General features: G+C 45.2%; 1 protein-coding gene across 1 annotated transcript; it reads left to right on the top strand.

Annotated features, from left to right (window-relative positions):
* Positions 1-10,107: 10,107 nt before the first annotated feature.
* LOC109765392 (protein LURP-one-related 8) lies at positions 10,108-11,514 on the top strand. The gene is made up of 2 exons (XM_020324176.4): positions 10,108-10,483; positions 10,640-11,514. Exons 1-2 carry the CDS (start codon positions 10,235-10,237, stop codon positions 11,021-11,023), a joined length of 633 nt encoding a protein of 210 aa, XP_020179765.1. The 5' UTR covers positions 10,108-10,234; the 3' UTR covers positions 11,024-11,514.
* The last annotated feature ends 6,580 nt before the right edge of the window (positions 11,515-18,094 follow it).

Raw genomic sequence — 18,094 nt, forward strand, 5'->3', positions numbered from 1 at the left:
GTCACGGAGTCCTTCACGGCAATGGTGGTAAGGACCCAGGGCCACCAGCTGAGGCACATACGCTTCAGGCTTAGTGCACAACAGGGGCTTGAGGACATGAAAGATGGAGATGGGCTGGTCATCTTCTAGCTCGATCTCCTCTTCAAGGATTCGACGAATCCGGATGATCCATTGTGTTTCATCAAATGGGAGGTTTGAGCATGTCACCATTTGGCCTGTGATAGATGTGGGTTTAATGGGTCATTTTATTTGAGAGCATGCATGCCGTCATTTATGAGAGGAGGGACATAGTAATAGGAAGCATTTTGGAAGGCAAAAGAAACTGAATCAAGATACTAGACGGTTACAAAAGTGACCAATACTAGTACAATCTTGAAGCAGTATACCTTTTCAACCAAAACCAAAAAAAAAAGTGTCGTGAGATTCCTGTAAATGGTTCTTCCTCGTAAATGAAAATGCATGCCATCAATTGATTTCTCACGATTTTCAATATGGCTAGACCTATACGGTTCATTGCTGAGCAGAGTTTCGGTTTTCGGTTTTTTTGGCCCAGGCTGAGACGGCCGATTTCGGTCAATTCAAACATTTCGGCAAAATCATAGACGAAATTGCAAAACCAACAATTTTTTGAACAAAATTTGGATGAATTTTGACCAAAATTTTGACTGTGCCGAAAGGGATTTTTTTTGCCCCGGGCCTAGATGGCCAAAATTCGGCCGAAAATCAAAACTGTGCTGCTGAGTGTAAAATTCAGGTACAAGTTAGCTGTGACGAGAGGATTTGCTGCTGACCTGTTACGCGCGTCCTCTGGACTTGTTGCCGGCCATCAATCTTTCCTTCCGTCGAAGCAATTTATACAGGTGACAAACTGTTGTATTGATCGAACTGATGTTACATTTACATTTAAGGTGGAGTAAAGGGACATAAACAAGGAAGAACGTATCCATAATTGTTAATTGATCGGCGCTCAGTAGGGTCGCAGATAAGAAATTAACATTTGCATTCTTCCAAAAGTTAATTGATCGGCGATCATTTTTTTTGAAAAGGATGTTATCTTCCGGCCTCTGCATCAAAAAGATGCATGCAGTCATTTTATTAAAAAGCAAACAGTTCAACAAAGTCTCCAAGTCCCAAAAAGCAAAAGGGCTCACAAAGAGCTAAAAAAATGAAAACGGGATAGCGACAACCGGCGGAATAAAGATAGATAGGAAACTAAACACCCATCTTATCACACGACCGCATCCAAACCGGTTGAAGATAGCCCGCGCTACCGTCTCCCAACGGATTGATCCAGTAACCATACGCTCTCTGGCATCCGTCGGAGTGAGTAGCGACCACATACGGATCAATGCAGTGGCCCGGAAAATAACCTGCAAGAAATGAATATGTGTTGTGCTGGAATTTTGTCTATTTTGGGCCTAGCCCAATAGCAGTTTCAGAAATTCCTAATAAATCCTAGAGGCCCACGCAACCCATTCGTGCAAGGCAAGAGGTGGAACTAAAGTTTAGTCCCACATTGCTAGTTTAGAGGGAGTTGGACCTTTTTATAAGGGAGGCTCTTTCTCCACATGTATGAGGATGAGAACAAGAGGGACATCCACGCGCGCTCCTCCTCCGCCGCCCGCCGCGGGCTGCGGAATGAGCCGCTGCCTGTTCGCTTCGTCTCCCTCCGTTGCTTCACCTCCCGCCACAGCCTGTTCGCGTCCTTCTCATATGCCTATATAAGAGAGGTCGCTCCTCTCCAGAGAAACACACCAGAAGATCCTCTTCCTCTCGCCACAAAGTTCTTGAGCACTGCGCTGCTGCACCTTTTGAGTCCTGTACGGGAGAAGGGTGATAAGGTTTTTGGGGAGCGCTCTGCGCGACTACTGACTCCTTTGTCACGGACGCTCCGGACTCCGACGACTACTTCCCCGACATCGACAACCTTCTCGACAATATGTGATCTTCTCCTTCCTGTTCGAGGTTCTGCTACAGTACCTTGTTCTGGTGTTTGCCCTAGATATATTAGGTTCTACATCATATATGCAACTACCTCTACTGTCTGCTCTAGATTTGCTAGGCTATAGTTCATATTTACATATGCCATTTACCTTCTCTCTGTCAGATCGCATGACTTATTTTATCTCTACTATATTAGTCATGCTTTATCTAGTTTTTCTGTTAATAAAATCATTTGGTAAATTGCTCATATTTCCAACAATCCAAAAACCTTATTATAGGCAATTTACCCCGAGTGGTTTTGCTGCTTCCATGAAACATCCTATGTTTGAGGGTATCCACTATAAGAGGTGGCGCGTGAGAGCAGTCTTATGGTTTCAAACCATGAGTTGCTATGACGCCACTCTTGGCAAACTTGAAGGAGAGCTTGATGCTCAACAGGCACAAGCCTTTCAGAAAATGGATACTCCGTTTAAGGCTGCTCTCTTGAGTGTTCTTGGTGAGAACATAGTTGATGCTTATGCGTCAATTGATAATGGAAAAGATATGTGGGATGAACTTGAGGCCAAGTTTGGGGTCTCGGATGCTGACACTGAGCTGTACATCATGGAGCAATTCTATGATTACAGGATGACTGAAGAGCGCTCCGTGGTTGAGCAAGCTCATGAGATACAGTCATTTGCTAGAGAACTTGAGCACTTCAATTGTATGCTACCGGACAAGTTTGTTGCCGGAGGTATCATCACTAAGCTTCCTCCTTCATGGAGGAACTTTGCTACCTTACTGAAGCATAAGAGACGGGAGTTTTCCGTTCCGGATCTCATTGGTACTCTTGATGTGGAAGAAAAGGCGAGAGCAAAGGACACACGTGCTCGAGGGATTGAGGGAGGATCTAGTGCAAATCTGGTACAGAAGAAGAACTTCCAGCCCCACAAGTTCAAGAACAAGGGCAAGTTTGATGGTAAAGCAAAGTTTGATGGGAAGAACAAGGCTGTGCAACACACGAACTTCAAGAAGAAGATGACAAGAAGAAAGGTGTTTGTCATGTGTGTGGGGATCCTGATCATTGGGCTCCTAGTTGCCCTAATCGCTATGACAAGCGTCATCCTGGGAAAGGCGGCAAGACCGCTAATGTAGTCATTGGAGACACTGACATGAAGGATGCTGGGTATGGTATATTTCCCACTATTCTTTCAGTATGTCATTCTCCTGACTAGTTGATTGACACGGGTGCTAATGTGCATGTATGCGGTGATATTTCCATGTTTTCGTCTTATCAGACCGTAGGGACTTCAACCGTGCTGATGGGCAACGGTTCAAGTGCTTCTGTTCGTGGTGTTGGCACGGTCGATCTGAAGTTTACTTCGGGGAAGATCGTGCGGCTGAAGAACGTGCATTATGTCCCCTCCGTCAATAAAAATCTTTTTAGCGGATCTCTTCTGTGTAGAGATGGCTACAAGCTTGTCTTTGAGTCGAATAAATTTGTAATATCCAAGTATGGAACCTTTGTTGGTAAAGGCTATGAGTCAGGAGGCCTGTTTCGTTTATCCTTGTCAGACATTTGCAATAAAGTTGTTTATCATGTTTGCAACAATAGTGAATCAAATGTGTGGCATTCACGTCTTTGTCATGTTAACTTTGGTTGCATGTCGCGACTAGCGAAGTTGAACTTAATCCCTAGTTTCACCATTGTCAAGGGATCTAAGTGTCAAGTTTGTGTGCAAGCTAAGCAACCTCGTAAGTCTCACACGACTGCGGAAACGAGAAATCTTGCACCACTAGAACTCATACATTCAGATCTATGTGAAATGAATGGTGTTTTGACAAAAGGTGGAAAGAAATATTTCATGACGTTAATTGACGACTCCACTAGATACTGTCGTGTGTATCTTCTGAAATCTAAGGATGAGGCTTTGAACTTTTTCAAGATCTATAAAGATGAAGTGGAAAACCAACTTGATCGGAAAATCAAGAGGCTTAGGTCCGACCATGGTGGAGAGTGTTTTTCCAATGAATTTGATACTTTTTGTGCGGAACATGGTATAATCCATGAGAGGACGCCTCCCTATTCACCTCAGTCAAATGGGGTGGCCGAAAGAAAGAACCGTACTCTAACTGATTTGGTTAACGCCATGTTAGACACATCGGGTCTCTCCAAGGCATGGTGGGGGGAGGGGATATTGACGACATGTCATGTCCTAAACCGAGTTCCCACAAAGAACAAAAAAATAACTCCATTCGAGGAATGTGACAAGAAAAGGTTAAAACTCTCTTATCTACGAACATGGGTTGTTTGGCGAAAGTCAATGTTCGAATTCCAAAGAAGCGGAAGCTTGGACCAAAGAATGTGGACTGTGTTTTCCTGGGATATGTTTTTCATAGCATTGGCTATAGATTCTTGGTTGTAAAATCTGAGGTACCTGACATGCATGTCGGTACGATCATGGAGTCAAATGATGCGACTTTCTTTGAAGATATCTTTCCCATGAAGGATATGGCTACCTCATCTAATTAGGAGATGCCTAGTTCATCGAATCAGGAACCAGTTACAATTACCGAACCTGCCATTTCGATGGAACACTTTGAAAGTTCTGTGGAGGAGAACAATGAAGTTCCTACTAGGAGCAAGAGACAGAGGACTGCAAAGTCCTTTGGTGATGATTTTCTTGTGTATCTCATAGATGACACTCCCAGTTCTATTTCAGAGGCCTATGCATCTGAAGTGCTGACTACTGGAAGGAAGCGGTTCGTAGCGAGATGGATTCCATCTTGGCAAATGAAACTTGGGAGATAAGTGATCGTCCTTATCGGTGCAAACCTATAGGATGCAAATGGGTATTCAAGAAGAAGCTTAGGCCTGATGGTACTATTGAAAAGTACAAGGCTCGGCTCATGGCTAAGGGTTACACCCAAAAGGAAGGTGAAGACTTCTTTGATACTTACTCACCTGTGGCTCGACTGACCACTATTCGAGTTCTACTTTCACTAGCTGCCTCACATGGTCTTCTCGTTCATCAAATGGATGTTAAGACTGCTTTCCTAAATGGAGAGTTGGACGAGGAAATTTATATGGAACAACCTGATGGGTTTGTACTAGATGGTCAGGAAGAAAAAGTGTGCAAGTTGCTGAAGTCTTTGTATGGACTCAAGCAAGCACCCAAACAGTGGCATGAGAAGTTTGAAAGAACTTTAACAGCTGCAGGCTTTGTTGTAAACGAAGCTGACAAATGTGTGTACTATCACCATGGTGGGGGCGAGGGAGTTATCCTTTGCTTGTATGTTGACGACATACTGATTTTCGGAACAAATCTGAATGTTATTAAGGAGGTCAAGGATTTCCTATCTCGCTGTTTTGAGATGAAGGATTTAGGAGTGGCTGATGTCATTCTGAACATCAAGTTGTTGAGAAACGATGATGGTGGGATTACATTGCTTCAATCTCACTATGTGGAAAAGATCTTGAGTCGCTTTGGCTATAGTGACTGCAAGCCCTCTCCAACACCATATGATGCTAGCGTGCTACTTCGAAAGAACCATAGAATTGCTAGAGATCAATTGAAGTATTCTCAGATTATTGGCTCGCTTATGTACTTAGCCAGTGCTACAAGACCTGACATCTCTTTTGCTGTTAGCAAACTGAGTCGGTTTGTCTCAAAACCAGGAGATGTGCATTGTAAAGCTCTAGAGAGAGTTTTGCGTTATTTGAAAGGCACTGCGAATTATGGAATTTACTACACCGGGCACCCAAAGGTGCTTGAAGGGTATAGTGACTCAAACTGGATCTCAGATGCTGATGAGATAAAGGCCACGAGCGGTATGTATTCACTCATGGAGGTGGCGCTGTTTCTTGGAAGTCTTGCAAGCAGACCATCTTAACGAGGTCAACAATGGAAGCAGAACTCACAGCACTAGATACAGCTACGGTCGAAGCAGATTGGTTTCGCCGGCTCTTGAATGACTTACCGGTTGTTGAGAAACCTGTACCGGGTATCCTTATGAACTGCGAAAATCAAACTGTGATCACGAAAGTGAGCAGCTCAAAGGATAACATGAAGTCATCAAGACACGTTCAGAGAAGGTTAAAGTCTGTCAGGAAAATGAGAAACTCCAGAGTTATTGCATTGGATTATATCCAAACATCTAAAAATCTGGCAGATCCTTTTACTAAGGGTCTATCACGTAATGTGATAGATAATGCATCGAGGGAGATGGGTATGAGACCCACAATATGAGTTGTTCACAGTGGTAACCTATTCTTTGTGATCGGAGATCCCGTGAATTAGATGTGGAAGACAAGCTGTTGATCAACTGAGAGGAGAGTATCCTTACTATTAACAATACCACTCCATGAAGATGCAATACTCTCCTAAAACTGCATGGTAGGTTGATGTATATCTTAATGTGTTCTAAGTAGCTCATTTAAGCAGAGATGTTGTCCTGCAGAACATCTTTTGAAGAACACACCTGTATGAGTCTGATTGTTGAACGTCGCAATCTACGAGAGTAGGGTTCTCTCTAGTAAACTCATGAAGGGTCTCGGAGTATGACGCATAAGCTCCACCCACGGGGAAGACCCACGGTAGCCATGTATCGGTCAAGGCTTTATATGAAGCTAGATTCGTAGAAAACTTGCAGTTCAAGGCCCAGTCCACTGTTCAAGTTGCTTACTAGTGTAGCATAGAGTTCTAGGCGGAAGTTCAACTTAACAGTCTCCACTGCAGTACCGGTATATAAAACAGTGTTTTGGAACCAAAGGCAAATTTTGTGTGCCTCTGGGATCTGGTGGGGGATTGCTGGAATTTTGTCTATTTTGGGCCTAGCCCAATAGCAGTTTCAGAAATTCCTAATAAATCCTAGAGGCCCACGCAGCCCATTCGTGCAAGGCAAGAGGTGGAACTAAAGTTTAGTCCCACATTGCTAGTTTAGAGGGAGTTGGACCTTTTTATAAGGGAAGCTCTTTCTCCACATGTATGAGGATGAGAACAAGAGGGACATCCATGCGCGCTCCTCCGCCGCCCGCCTTGCCTCGCCGCGCCTCGTCACGACGCGCCACGGGTTGCGGGAATGAGCCGAGCCGATGTCTAAATTCTTGCCACGCACGACGGGTATACGAAAGGTCACGCGGGAGCTGAAACGTTTTCTGTAGTGGACACTGATTTCGAATGGCGCGCCTCTTCGGCCGCTGCCTGTTCGCTTTGTCTCCCTCGTTGCTTCACCTCCCGACGCAGCCTGTTCGCGCCAGGTCGCTCCTCCCCAGAGAAACACACCAGAAGATCCTCTTCCTCTCGCCATAAAGTTCCTGAGCACTGTGCTGCTGCTACGATCTTCCCCATCCCGGCTTGCGGCGTGCACCACAGGTCGGGACAGTAGGCCTCCGAAACTGCACCTTTTGAGTCCTGTACGGGAGAAGGGTGATAAGGTTTTTGGGGAGCGCTCTGCGCGACTACTGACTCCTTCGTCACGGACGCTCCGGACTCCGACGACTACTTCCCCGACGACGACTTCTTCCCCGACGTCGACAACCTTCTCGACGATATGGCTGGCGAGGATGTCGACCCCAAGTCCAGGACTGCTGCTGCTGTCCCGTATGTGATCTTCTCCTTCCTGTTCGAGGTTCTGCTACAGTACCTTGTTTTGGTGTTTGCCCTACATATATTAGGTTCTACATTATATATGCAACTACCTCTACTGTCTGCTCTAGATTTGCTAGGCTATAGTTCATATTTACATATGCCATTTACCTTCTCTCTGTCAGATCGCATGACTTATTTTATCTCTACTATATTAGTCATGCTTTATTTAGTTTTTCTGTTAATAAAATCATTTGGTAAATTGCTCATATTTCCAACTTGTTGTTCTGTTAAAAACCAAATCGTTCCTGCAGTTCCATATAGTCCATAATAAAGCACATACCCCTACACGAATGTGATCGGCGATCATTTAAGGTGTTATTAACTCTTTTAATATATATCTGCGACCCTACTTAGTGCCAATAATTTAAGGTCTTATTAACTCTTTTATTATATATCTGCGACCCTACTGAGCGCCGATCAATATAATAAAAGAGGTCATCATATAGCCTCAACTATATTACCTTGTTGGTAGTAGCGGTGGGGATCAACTTGTCTTGATGTTCTTGCGCTCTATAGCCTCAACCGGTGGCCCAGCTTCGTCTCCGTCCTCTAGACTTGTTGCCGGCCGGCGGCCGCCATGTGGTTTGAGACTGACTTTTTTTTATGAGAAGGCAGGAGCATTACTGATTTCATTAAAGTAGAGAAAAGGAGATAAAGTTATTTACATAGGGACCAAATGGAAAAGAAACAAAATAAGGTGACAACTGCATCTCCCAAGCAAAGGCGAACTGAACTTGTCTAATGTCCTCCATGACAAGGTAAGCGATGTCCAACACAGTTAGAAAAGTGACACTGAAAGGTGCACCTATTTCGCTCTCTCGAAACATTCCATAACACATAGATGATAGCTTGCCCAAAGCGAATACGCGAGGGGCGCCACAACCGACGATATTACCATTCCACCAATCTTCGAGGGGGGAGAAAATGTGTGGCGTTCCGTTGGGAATAGAAAGCCAGTTTGAAACACCATACTCTCGAGGAGAAGAAGCATTCACGCGCCAAGTGTTCATTAGTTTCATGTCCGGATAGACAAAGTTTGCAAACTTCGTCATGCTGCCACCCGCGGATGGCTAAGCGGCCAGCCATGAGTGCCTTCCGATGAAGGAGAAGCCGCATGAAGATCTTGCATTTAGGCTCGACTTTGGCACACCACTTTTTTTGTGTCAGGAACGGTACCTTTGGAGACTGAAATAATCGTATGTGAACTGATATTATGGTGATTAAGAGGAAGTAAAGGAACATGAAGAATGTACTAGCTTCTTAAATAACATATTTTTACGTTTGTGAAAATAACACCTTATTTATTTTAATATGTAAGGTGATAAATGAGTGTTCTTTTTTTTGAACACAGTACAGACGCAAGCGCTCATATACACGCGCATACACTCACCCCTATGAACGTACACACACACCCTATCCCTATGAACATCTCCTCCTTTTTTTCTCATTGTAATGATCATAGACTAATGGTGACACACCAAATAGCTTCAGATATCAGTTTGGTACATGATTCAGAATTTGAGGAACGAAGAAAGGGGAAAGTAGGGGCAGGTGAGTTTATTTCCCACTCACCGTTCACTTTACATAAGCAAAGCCTCTCTCCGGCTGGACACAGCCATCGATTCCATAATCACTATCCTCCTTGGCCCCCCTTGTCATGGGCATTGTCTTTTGCCTTGGTGCACTTGACAGTTCATTCGCGACACTCATTCCTCATTTAATTATACAATATACCAAGTCGGTATTGCATTAAACTATGTGATACAATCTTAATGTTGCATTGTAATGATGCAGAGGCCGAGAGTGATCCTCTTAAAAAAAAAGAATAAACACTAAACAATATTATGTTATGATACACAAGCGTGTTGAGAGCGCTCGCGAGCCTCTAGCTACGAGGAGGTGGGTCCCACTGCGCCGCCCGAGCTAACAGCGCCCTGCGTTGGGGCGACTCCATGCTTTGTTTACGTTGCTAATCGCCGATTAGTGTGTCTGACGTGGCGCGCTTTCGTCCGCGAAATGGGTTTACCTCTTCCATGATATGTACGACAAGCATGCTTGACTAGGTGCTTAAACAGCTAGCTCCCTTGCTTGTGTAGGATATTTTAGTTTACTGTATCGTGGTTGTTTGTTATATATTGTCGTTCTCTGTTTCAGCATGGCTGTGGATGATTCGTTGTTAAAAGCTAGATGATGTGATGTGCAGTATGTGTTATTGTGAGGATTGTATTAAAACGAACACCTAAATGAATGCTTCAAAGAACTAAAATTAATGGAAAACAAATGTAAAAGCATTCTCGGTTTACATTAAAGAAACTACAAACTATATGACGGTTTTACCGAGCGACCTAGGGCTATTCATTCTCCGATGATTTTCTTCCATTACTACCGAGCGACTTTTTTTTTGGCTCCGGAGCTACCGACCCACATATACCACTTTGACAAACCTTCTTGCAGCTGAAACTCAAGGGGCATTCCCATCCACGCGTTTCCGATTACTATGCTATAAATCCACGGCGCCACAGTAGTCTCAATTTCACCTCACCCAACACCACTACTCTCCTATCATAATCTCGCCTACCCCGGCCGGCCCTTTGACTTCCTCTGCTTCCCTTCCTGCTTAGAACACCACAAACTCCCATCGCCGGAGCTTCCTTGCATCGATGAACAAGATCAAGGTGCACCCCAACGTCGCAGCTGCTTCTCTAGCGGTATCCGCAGCGGAGGAGAAGGGAGAGGCGGTGTCGCTCACCGTGTGGCGGCGGTCGCTGCTGTTCAACGGCAAGGGGTTCACGGTGTTTGACACCAACGGCAACCTCGTCTTCCGCGTCGAGACCTACTCCCGCGGCTCGCCCCGCGAGGTCGTCCTCATGGACGCCCACGGCCTCGCCCTCCTCACCGTCCGCCGCAAGGTATATACCGATCGTTCTTGGCTTGCTCTGTTTCCCGGCCGGGTGTAGGTAGGACTAGGAGTTCTTGGTTTGACGTTATCCGGGCCGGTGTTCCTTCTTGATTTGATTTGTTGGGATCTCAAATTTGATGTTGGTTTCATCGTGATGGTGGTGCAGAAGCTGAGTTTGGCGGAGGAGTGGCTCGTCTACGACGGCGACGGCGACGAGCCGGCGCCGAGGCGGTTCACGGCCCGGCGGAACAGGAGCCTGCTCCGGACCAAGTCCCTCGCTCGCCTGTCGCCGCCGCGATCATTGGACGGTACTGGGGATGCGCCTGGCTGCCGGTACGATGTGGAGGGCTCGTACGCTGGCCGTAGCCTCGACATGTTCGCTTGCACTTCCTGGGCCTCCGGCGGCAATCAGCGGCGGCGCGTGGCCACGGTGTGTCGGAAGGAGGCCGCTGTTGGCCTGGACGTGTTCCGGCTGATAGTGGAGCCCGACTTCGAGCCGGCGCTGGCCATGGCCATGGTCATACTCCTCGATCAGATGAACGCGTCCTGAAGCCTCGATCCGTTCCAGGCATGAACCATGCATGCTTGCAGCACCCTGCTGTGCCAAGGCTGCCGTGTACAGAGAACAGAAAAAGAGAGGGTAGGAAGCAATTTGTGGTTGCTTCATTGCTCAATGCACCCACTTTTTTGCTTCATGGTTCTTAATGGCCTCATCACCGATGAGCCATAGTTGACCAGCTGAAGCATTTCTACCGAGTGGTGCCATGTTGTGATGTTTTGGATTCTGGATGTAGGGGCTGGAGATCACATTTAGAGGTGTTTTAGATAGCCAGGTTCTAGTATTGTTTCTGTCGGGTCAAAATAAATATTCCCTCCGTTCCATATTAAGTGTAGCTGATTTAGTATAATATTTAGTACAAAGTTATACTAAATCAATGACATTTAATATGGAACGGAGGGAGTAACACAGAGGCGTGGGTGTATATGAACTCGTAAAATCGACCCTTTTTGTTTCCTTCAATGGAAATTGTGATTACTGCATAGATCCCTCTGTTTTCTGCCCATGCTGTAAGCTGCTCACTAGTTGTCTTTTCTGAATTATCGATTGCTTCATAAATCTAGACTAGACGGTCCGGTGTATGATACGGCATGCTTCGCTGCACCGAGCTATAGCAACGTCTGTCGACCGCATTGGACGAAACAAGCTATTCCTATATTACTCATGGGATGCTCGCCATAAAAAAGAAAGGAAAGCGAAGCGATAAAGTGTATAGTGTCAGCCGATGATCAACACAGAGACATATGCGTTGCTAAATTCTACCAAACCTTTCTTGTGATTTCTCAGGGGTTTTAGGAAAAGTAAATGTTTGGGAGTGCATGACTTGAATGATTCACTGCGACTCCTAAGAACTTATTTTCTGCAATAATCATAATCGGAGACATGAACATGCCACAAAACCCCAATAGGATACCAAACGAAAAATAAAACAAAATTATTATATATTTTTCCATTGAATCATAATTGACACGTGATGATTTAGGCCATCTAGACCTTCAAGTGAGATGACTTCTTGTCATCTTCCTCCACGGCCGGTCTTGCCCTGGGGAGGGCAAACGGAGGCGGCTGTCCGCCCCCCCAAAATCCAGGGGCCTCCCAGGAGGTACGTAGGCAGGCTATGTCTCTCTTCGTGTGAGGAAGTAGCTCGGTTCGCTTAGAGGGAGTCGGTTAGTGGGCTGGCCTAGTAGCCATATGTCAGGTTGACATCTTGAATTTTTTTTTGTTCATATTTAGAAAAATACTAAACACAAAAAATAGTTATTTTTAGAATGTTCACGCATTTCAAAAAATGTACATGCCATGCTTGAAAAATGTTATAAATTGTAAAAAAATGTTTGTGTAATTCAAAAAATGCTTCATACAATTAATAAATATGTACATTACGTTTTCAAATGTCCACAGGTTTCAAAAATATATTTGTGACATTTTAAAAATGTTTATAAAATGTAAACAATGTCCACATAGTTTCAAAAATGTTTATTTCTCATTCAAAAAATGTTTAATCATGTATTTAATTTTTAACATATATTTGAAAATATCTAGTCATTTATTTGCAAAAATTTAAACATGTATACAAGTGGTTTAAATGTATAAAAGTATAGAATGTATATGAAAAAGTGTAGACATCAAAACATGTATTACAAAATATTAATCATGCATTTAAAATGTTCCTGGTATATAAGAAAAATGTATAATGTGGATAGAAAAGTATATACATGTGTTAAACAAAGAAGGACAAATAAATAATAAAATAACTGAAGAAACACAGTTAAAAAAAAGAAGAACAGAAAAATAACTAACAAAAAGTATATTGTTAAATAAAAAACATAAAATACCAGAGAAACGAATGCAAAACAGTGAAAGAAAACCGGCAAAGAAACCACAGCCAAAATAAAACAGGTCCACCACTACAGTACTGGGCCGGGCCAGTAGCTCCCGAACCAGAGCCGAACCGTAAATGCAGACATAATACCTTGGGCCGCCAAGCAATTGGAAAAAAAAACTGAACGGCGGCTTTTACTAAAGAAATTCCCCTAAACAAAGTTGTACTCCCTCTAAAAAAGTTCCCCTAAAAAAATAAAGTTGTACTGAGAAAAGGTATTATGTGTGCCCTCGACCTGCATGTATAGTTGTACTAAAGAAATTCCCCTAAAAAAGTTATACTAAAGAAAATTTCCCCTAAAAAAATATTGTACTCTCCCCGTAAAGAAATATAAGAGTGTTTAGATCTATACTAAATAAAAACACATACCGCTGAAGTTAAAAAAAAACAAATACCACTAAAAAATTAAAGAAAAAGACATAGCCCCTTGTCAAAACAGAAAAAGAGTGATGGCCTGGACGCTGATTTTGGCAATTAGTTTTCGGGGGAACTATATAACGATGGATGACCAAATCCCACACATCTTTTCCCCAAATTTTCCCCATCGACCTGCGCATTATACACCCATCCATTGATTTGCGGAGCTGTCCGACGAGACTTCTTCCAGAGGACATGGCTCGGATTTCGCCCATCTGTTCGATCTGATGGGGGACGTGCCCACGATTCAAAGGCCACCCGGCACTGTCGCCAAGGTAATTTAAATGAAATTGCTAGCGAGTGTCTATAATTTTGCATGCTCTTTACTACAGTATTCCTTTTTTTTTACTCCCTCCATCTCATAATATAAGAGCATTTTTTACACTACACCTGTTTCAAAAACGCTCTTATATTATTGAACGGAGGGAGTAGATTGTATCGTCTTGTAATTAGCTCTTGCAAATCATCATATACAACAGTTAATTTGACTCGAAAATTACAAGACAAGCAAAATGACCAAAGTCTATATATGATAATCTTCTTGGACATTTTCTTCAGGGCTTCTTCTCTACTGCGGTATTTTACAACACTTTGACACTTGTTCATTTTTTTCTCTTTTTTTTTTTTACTGTGGGACAGCTGTAGAGCAAGTTAATCAAATAGAAAGTGATTTCACCATCTTCTTTAGCTGGGAGATCAAGCTGGTGTCAGCCGAATGGAAAAACGTGTACATAAGCTCCATTGAGGTATCCTTCATGCATCAACTCTGTGGCCAACACCACCACCACTACGCTCCTGATAGGAACATGACCCAAGTAGGCGGCCATGGGCTCAAGGCGCTCCAGGTGGGAGCTTCGGATGAGCTCAAGCCCGAGAAAAATGTTTCTTTCTCACGGATGGACAAAGAAGAAAACTAGCCGCGCGCCCGCGCAACGGCGGCGGTGGGGCCCAAATGTATTGGGTAAGATGGGCCGGGGCGAGGTGAGGGAGTCTTGGACTAGGGGGTCCTCAGGGTGCCGACTCATCTCATGTGGGCCGGACTAGTGGGCCGCACCGTATCCGGACCGAATTTTTTGTGTGCCTTGGAATGTACGTCAAGTCAAGATAAAAGATCCGATGTTTTCTTGATGTAACCGACTATCTGTAAATCCTAGTACCCCTGGTGTCTATATAAATCAAGGGGCTTAGTCCGTAGAGGCTAGAGGAACAATCACCATCCTATTAGTTAGGGTTTAGTCTGTCTAATCTCGCGTTAGATCTACTCTGTAACCCCCTTATACACAAGCAATATAATCAAGCAGGACGTAGGGTTTTACATCTTAGAGAGGGCCCAAACCAGGGTAAACATCGTGTCCCACGTCCACTGTTCCCCATTAATCCAAGGTCCATAGTTCGGGACCCCCTACCCGAGATCCGCCGATTTTGACACCGACATTGGTGCTTTCATTGAGAGTTCCGATGTTGGATCGCCGAAGGATCAATGGCTCGCCTGATCATCGGAGATGGTGTCAACACCGGGGACATCTTCATCCCCAGCCAGCTCTTCGCATTCGGCAGCATGGTGCTGCACACCAACCCAACCGGTCATCTAGACCAAATCAACAATTTCGCCCCTGAACACCGAATTGGATTCGGTAGTTTGGAATACGTCGCCGATACTCGGGGCGATCTGATCTTTACCTGATTCACAACCTCGCCTAGTACACACACGGGTTCTGAATCACCTACTTTGGAGCTCTCTCCCGATCCAATCTATGGATCGATCTTTACCCCTCAGCCGGCCTCGAGCTCGGACATATCCATCATGTTCGGGGACCAGGAATCCACTTCAGCCGACCTCATGCTACTCGCCAAAGACCCAGCTTCGGACCTCAGCACAGGAGCGGCGTTCGGAGGCCAAGAGCCACTCTCGGCCGTACTCTTGCCTCTTGTTGCAGACATGACCTCAAACCCCTGTGTCGGGTCGATGTTCGGTAATCAGGAATCATCCCCGACCGAACTCCCCCTCACCAGGTTTGCGTCGAGCCCCAATACAGAGGTAACACCCGAAGACCAGGAGTCATCCTCGGTCTTTCCTACCCCTCCAGCCACGAACCCGGCCCCGGGCCTTGAGGTTAACTCAGCCCTCAAAGACCAAGATCCAATCTGGGCCGGGATCATCCCTCATTCCGCCAAAATGGAGGCCAGTCCTGAGCAGTCGCCGCCCACCAGCCCAGCAAGCCTCACCTTATTAAATGAAGCGCTTGACCGAATCCATACGATGGCTATCCGGTATGATCCACCCTCGACCTGCGTTCAGCAGTGTCTCGGGATGAATCACATGGAATTTTACGACCCACGTGCCACCCACTTAGTAGCCACTTTCGAGGATTTAACCGACTTGTTGGACTACACCTCTGAAGATGCCTAAGACATGGAAGAAGGCGGAGTCGTGGCCCATCCTGATGGCGCCCCACCCGTCACTGGCCGCTGGACGGCCACTTCCACCTACGACGTCTATATGGTGGTGTAAGTGCATCTAGTGCCCCTTAGTGATTTTGGTGTATTGAAGACTTATAGGTTAAGGGACTAATGTGTTTGTGAGTGTACACAGATCTATAAGTCTATGAGGAGTTTGATATTTACAGGGAAAGTCGACCCCTAAAAATGAATGTCCTCGACTGAAGATTTTGGCTTTCTGAAGACTTTGAAAGTGAAGAAATTGGTGTGATCCTGAAGACTTGGTATTCATTCGAGGAACATGAAGCGTGAAGACTTTTGTTTTCGTAGTTTCATTTTCTCTTTCTTGAGTCATTGGAAACACCATACTGTTAAAGGGGGTCGAGGAAAAACTAAGAAAAATTTTCCAAGTGATGCTCATCTCATAAATCCTACACCTACCAATCCTTTCGAGTGAAGCCATTGGAAATCTCATACAGTTCAGTCAATTTCTTCAGTGACAGAGACGAAGTTCTTATGGTCTCTGAGGAATTTGTTCTGACAGAGGAGTTAGGAATTCGCCAGTGCGGATTGCCTACCAGTGAGGAACATGATAGCCCTGATGAATTTGATAGTTAAATTTCCGACCGTTGCTGTGCTATGCGCCAGCTGTCCCAAAATATCTACCCACCTAACAGTCATATCATTGAAGGGCATTTATGTCTTATCATGTCGGGTTGCTCCCTAGGCTATAAATAGCCGCCCCCTACAACCACTAGTTGGTTGAGTCTGCTCCGAGAGAAACTGACACTTGTCATTTAGAGCATCCCCTACTCCGAGGACTTTGAGTGAAAATCATCAAGTGAGGAAAAACCCAAACCCAAACACCTAGAAACCCAAAGTGATTGAGCATCACTGAAGAGATTGATCATGTGTCGATCCGATGCTTGTTACCTTTGAGGACTGTGCATCCTTCAGACGGTTAGGCATCATGGTCTAGAGCATCCAAGAGGAAATTGTGGATCGCCGAGTGACCGAGTCTGTGAAGGTTTGGAAGTCACCTGAAGACTTACCACGAGTGATTGGGAGAGGTCTGTGTGACCTTAGCTCAAGGAGAATACGGTGAGGACTGTGTGTCCGGGACTAGGTGTCCTCAGGTTTAATGTTGGTGAACGCAGTAATTTCAAAAATTTCCTACGCACATGCAAGATCTATCATGGTGATGCATAGCAACGAGCGGGGAAGAGTGTTGTCCACGTACCCTCGTAGACCGTTAGCGGAAGCGTTATGACAACGCGGTTGATGTAGTCGTACGTCTTCACGATCCGACCGATCCAAGTACCGAAACTACGGCACCTCCGAGTTCAGCACACGTTCAGCTCGATGACGTCCCTCGTACTCTTGATCCAGTTGAGGCCGAGGGAGAGTTTTGTCAGCACGACGGCGTGATGACGATGATGATGAATTTACTGACGCAGGGCTTCGCCTAAGCACTACGAAGATATGACCGAGGTGTGTAACTATGGAGAGGGGCACCGCACATGGCTAAAAGATCAATGATCAACTTGTGTGTTCCATGGGGTGCCCCTCCCCTAGTATATAAAGGATGAGAGGAGGCGCACCAAGGGGAGTCCTACTCCTACCGGGAGTAGGATTCCATCCCTTTCCTTAGTATGGACTAGGAGAGGAAGGAAGCAGGAAGGAAAGGGGAAGGAGAGGGAAAGGAAAGGGGTGGCTGCCCCTTTTCCCTTGTCCAATTCGGACCAGAGGGGGAGGGGGCGCAGCCAGCCCTAGAGGCCTTTTCCTCTCTTCCCACTAAAGCCCATCAAGGCCCATTGCTTCCCCGTAACTACCCGGTACTCCGAAAAATACCCGAATCACTCGGAACCTTTCTGATGTCCAAATATAGTCGTCCAATATATCGATCTTTACGTCTCGGCCATTTCAAGACACCTCGTCATGTCCCCGATCTCATCCGGGACTCCGAACTACCTTCGGTACATCAAAACACATAAACTCATAATACCGATCGTCACCAAACGTTAAGCGTGCGGACCCTACGGGTTCGAGAACTATGTAGACATGACTTGAGACAATCTCCGGTCAATAACCAATAGCGGAACCTGGATGCTCATATTGGCTCCCACATATTCTACGAAGATCTTTATCGGTCAAACCGCATAACAACATATGTTGTTCCCTTTGTCATCGGTATGTTACTTGCCCGAGATTCGATCGTCGGTATCCTTATACCTAGTTCAATCTTGTTACCGGCAAGTCTCTTTACTCGTTCCGTAATACTTCATCCCGCAACTAACTCATTAGTCACATTGCTTGCAAGGCTT

This window comes from Aegilops tauschii, chromosome 4, assembly GCF_002575655.3.
Source record: "Aegilops tauschii subsp. strangulata cultivar AL8/78 chromosome 4, Aet v6.0, whole genome shotgun sequence".
In the NCBI taxonomy this organism is placed as follows: Eukaryota; Viridiplantae; Streptophyta; class Magnoliopsida; order Poales; family Poaceae; genus Aegilops; species Aegilops tauschii.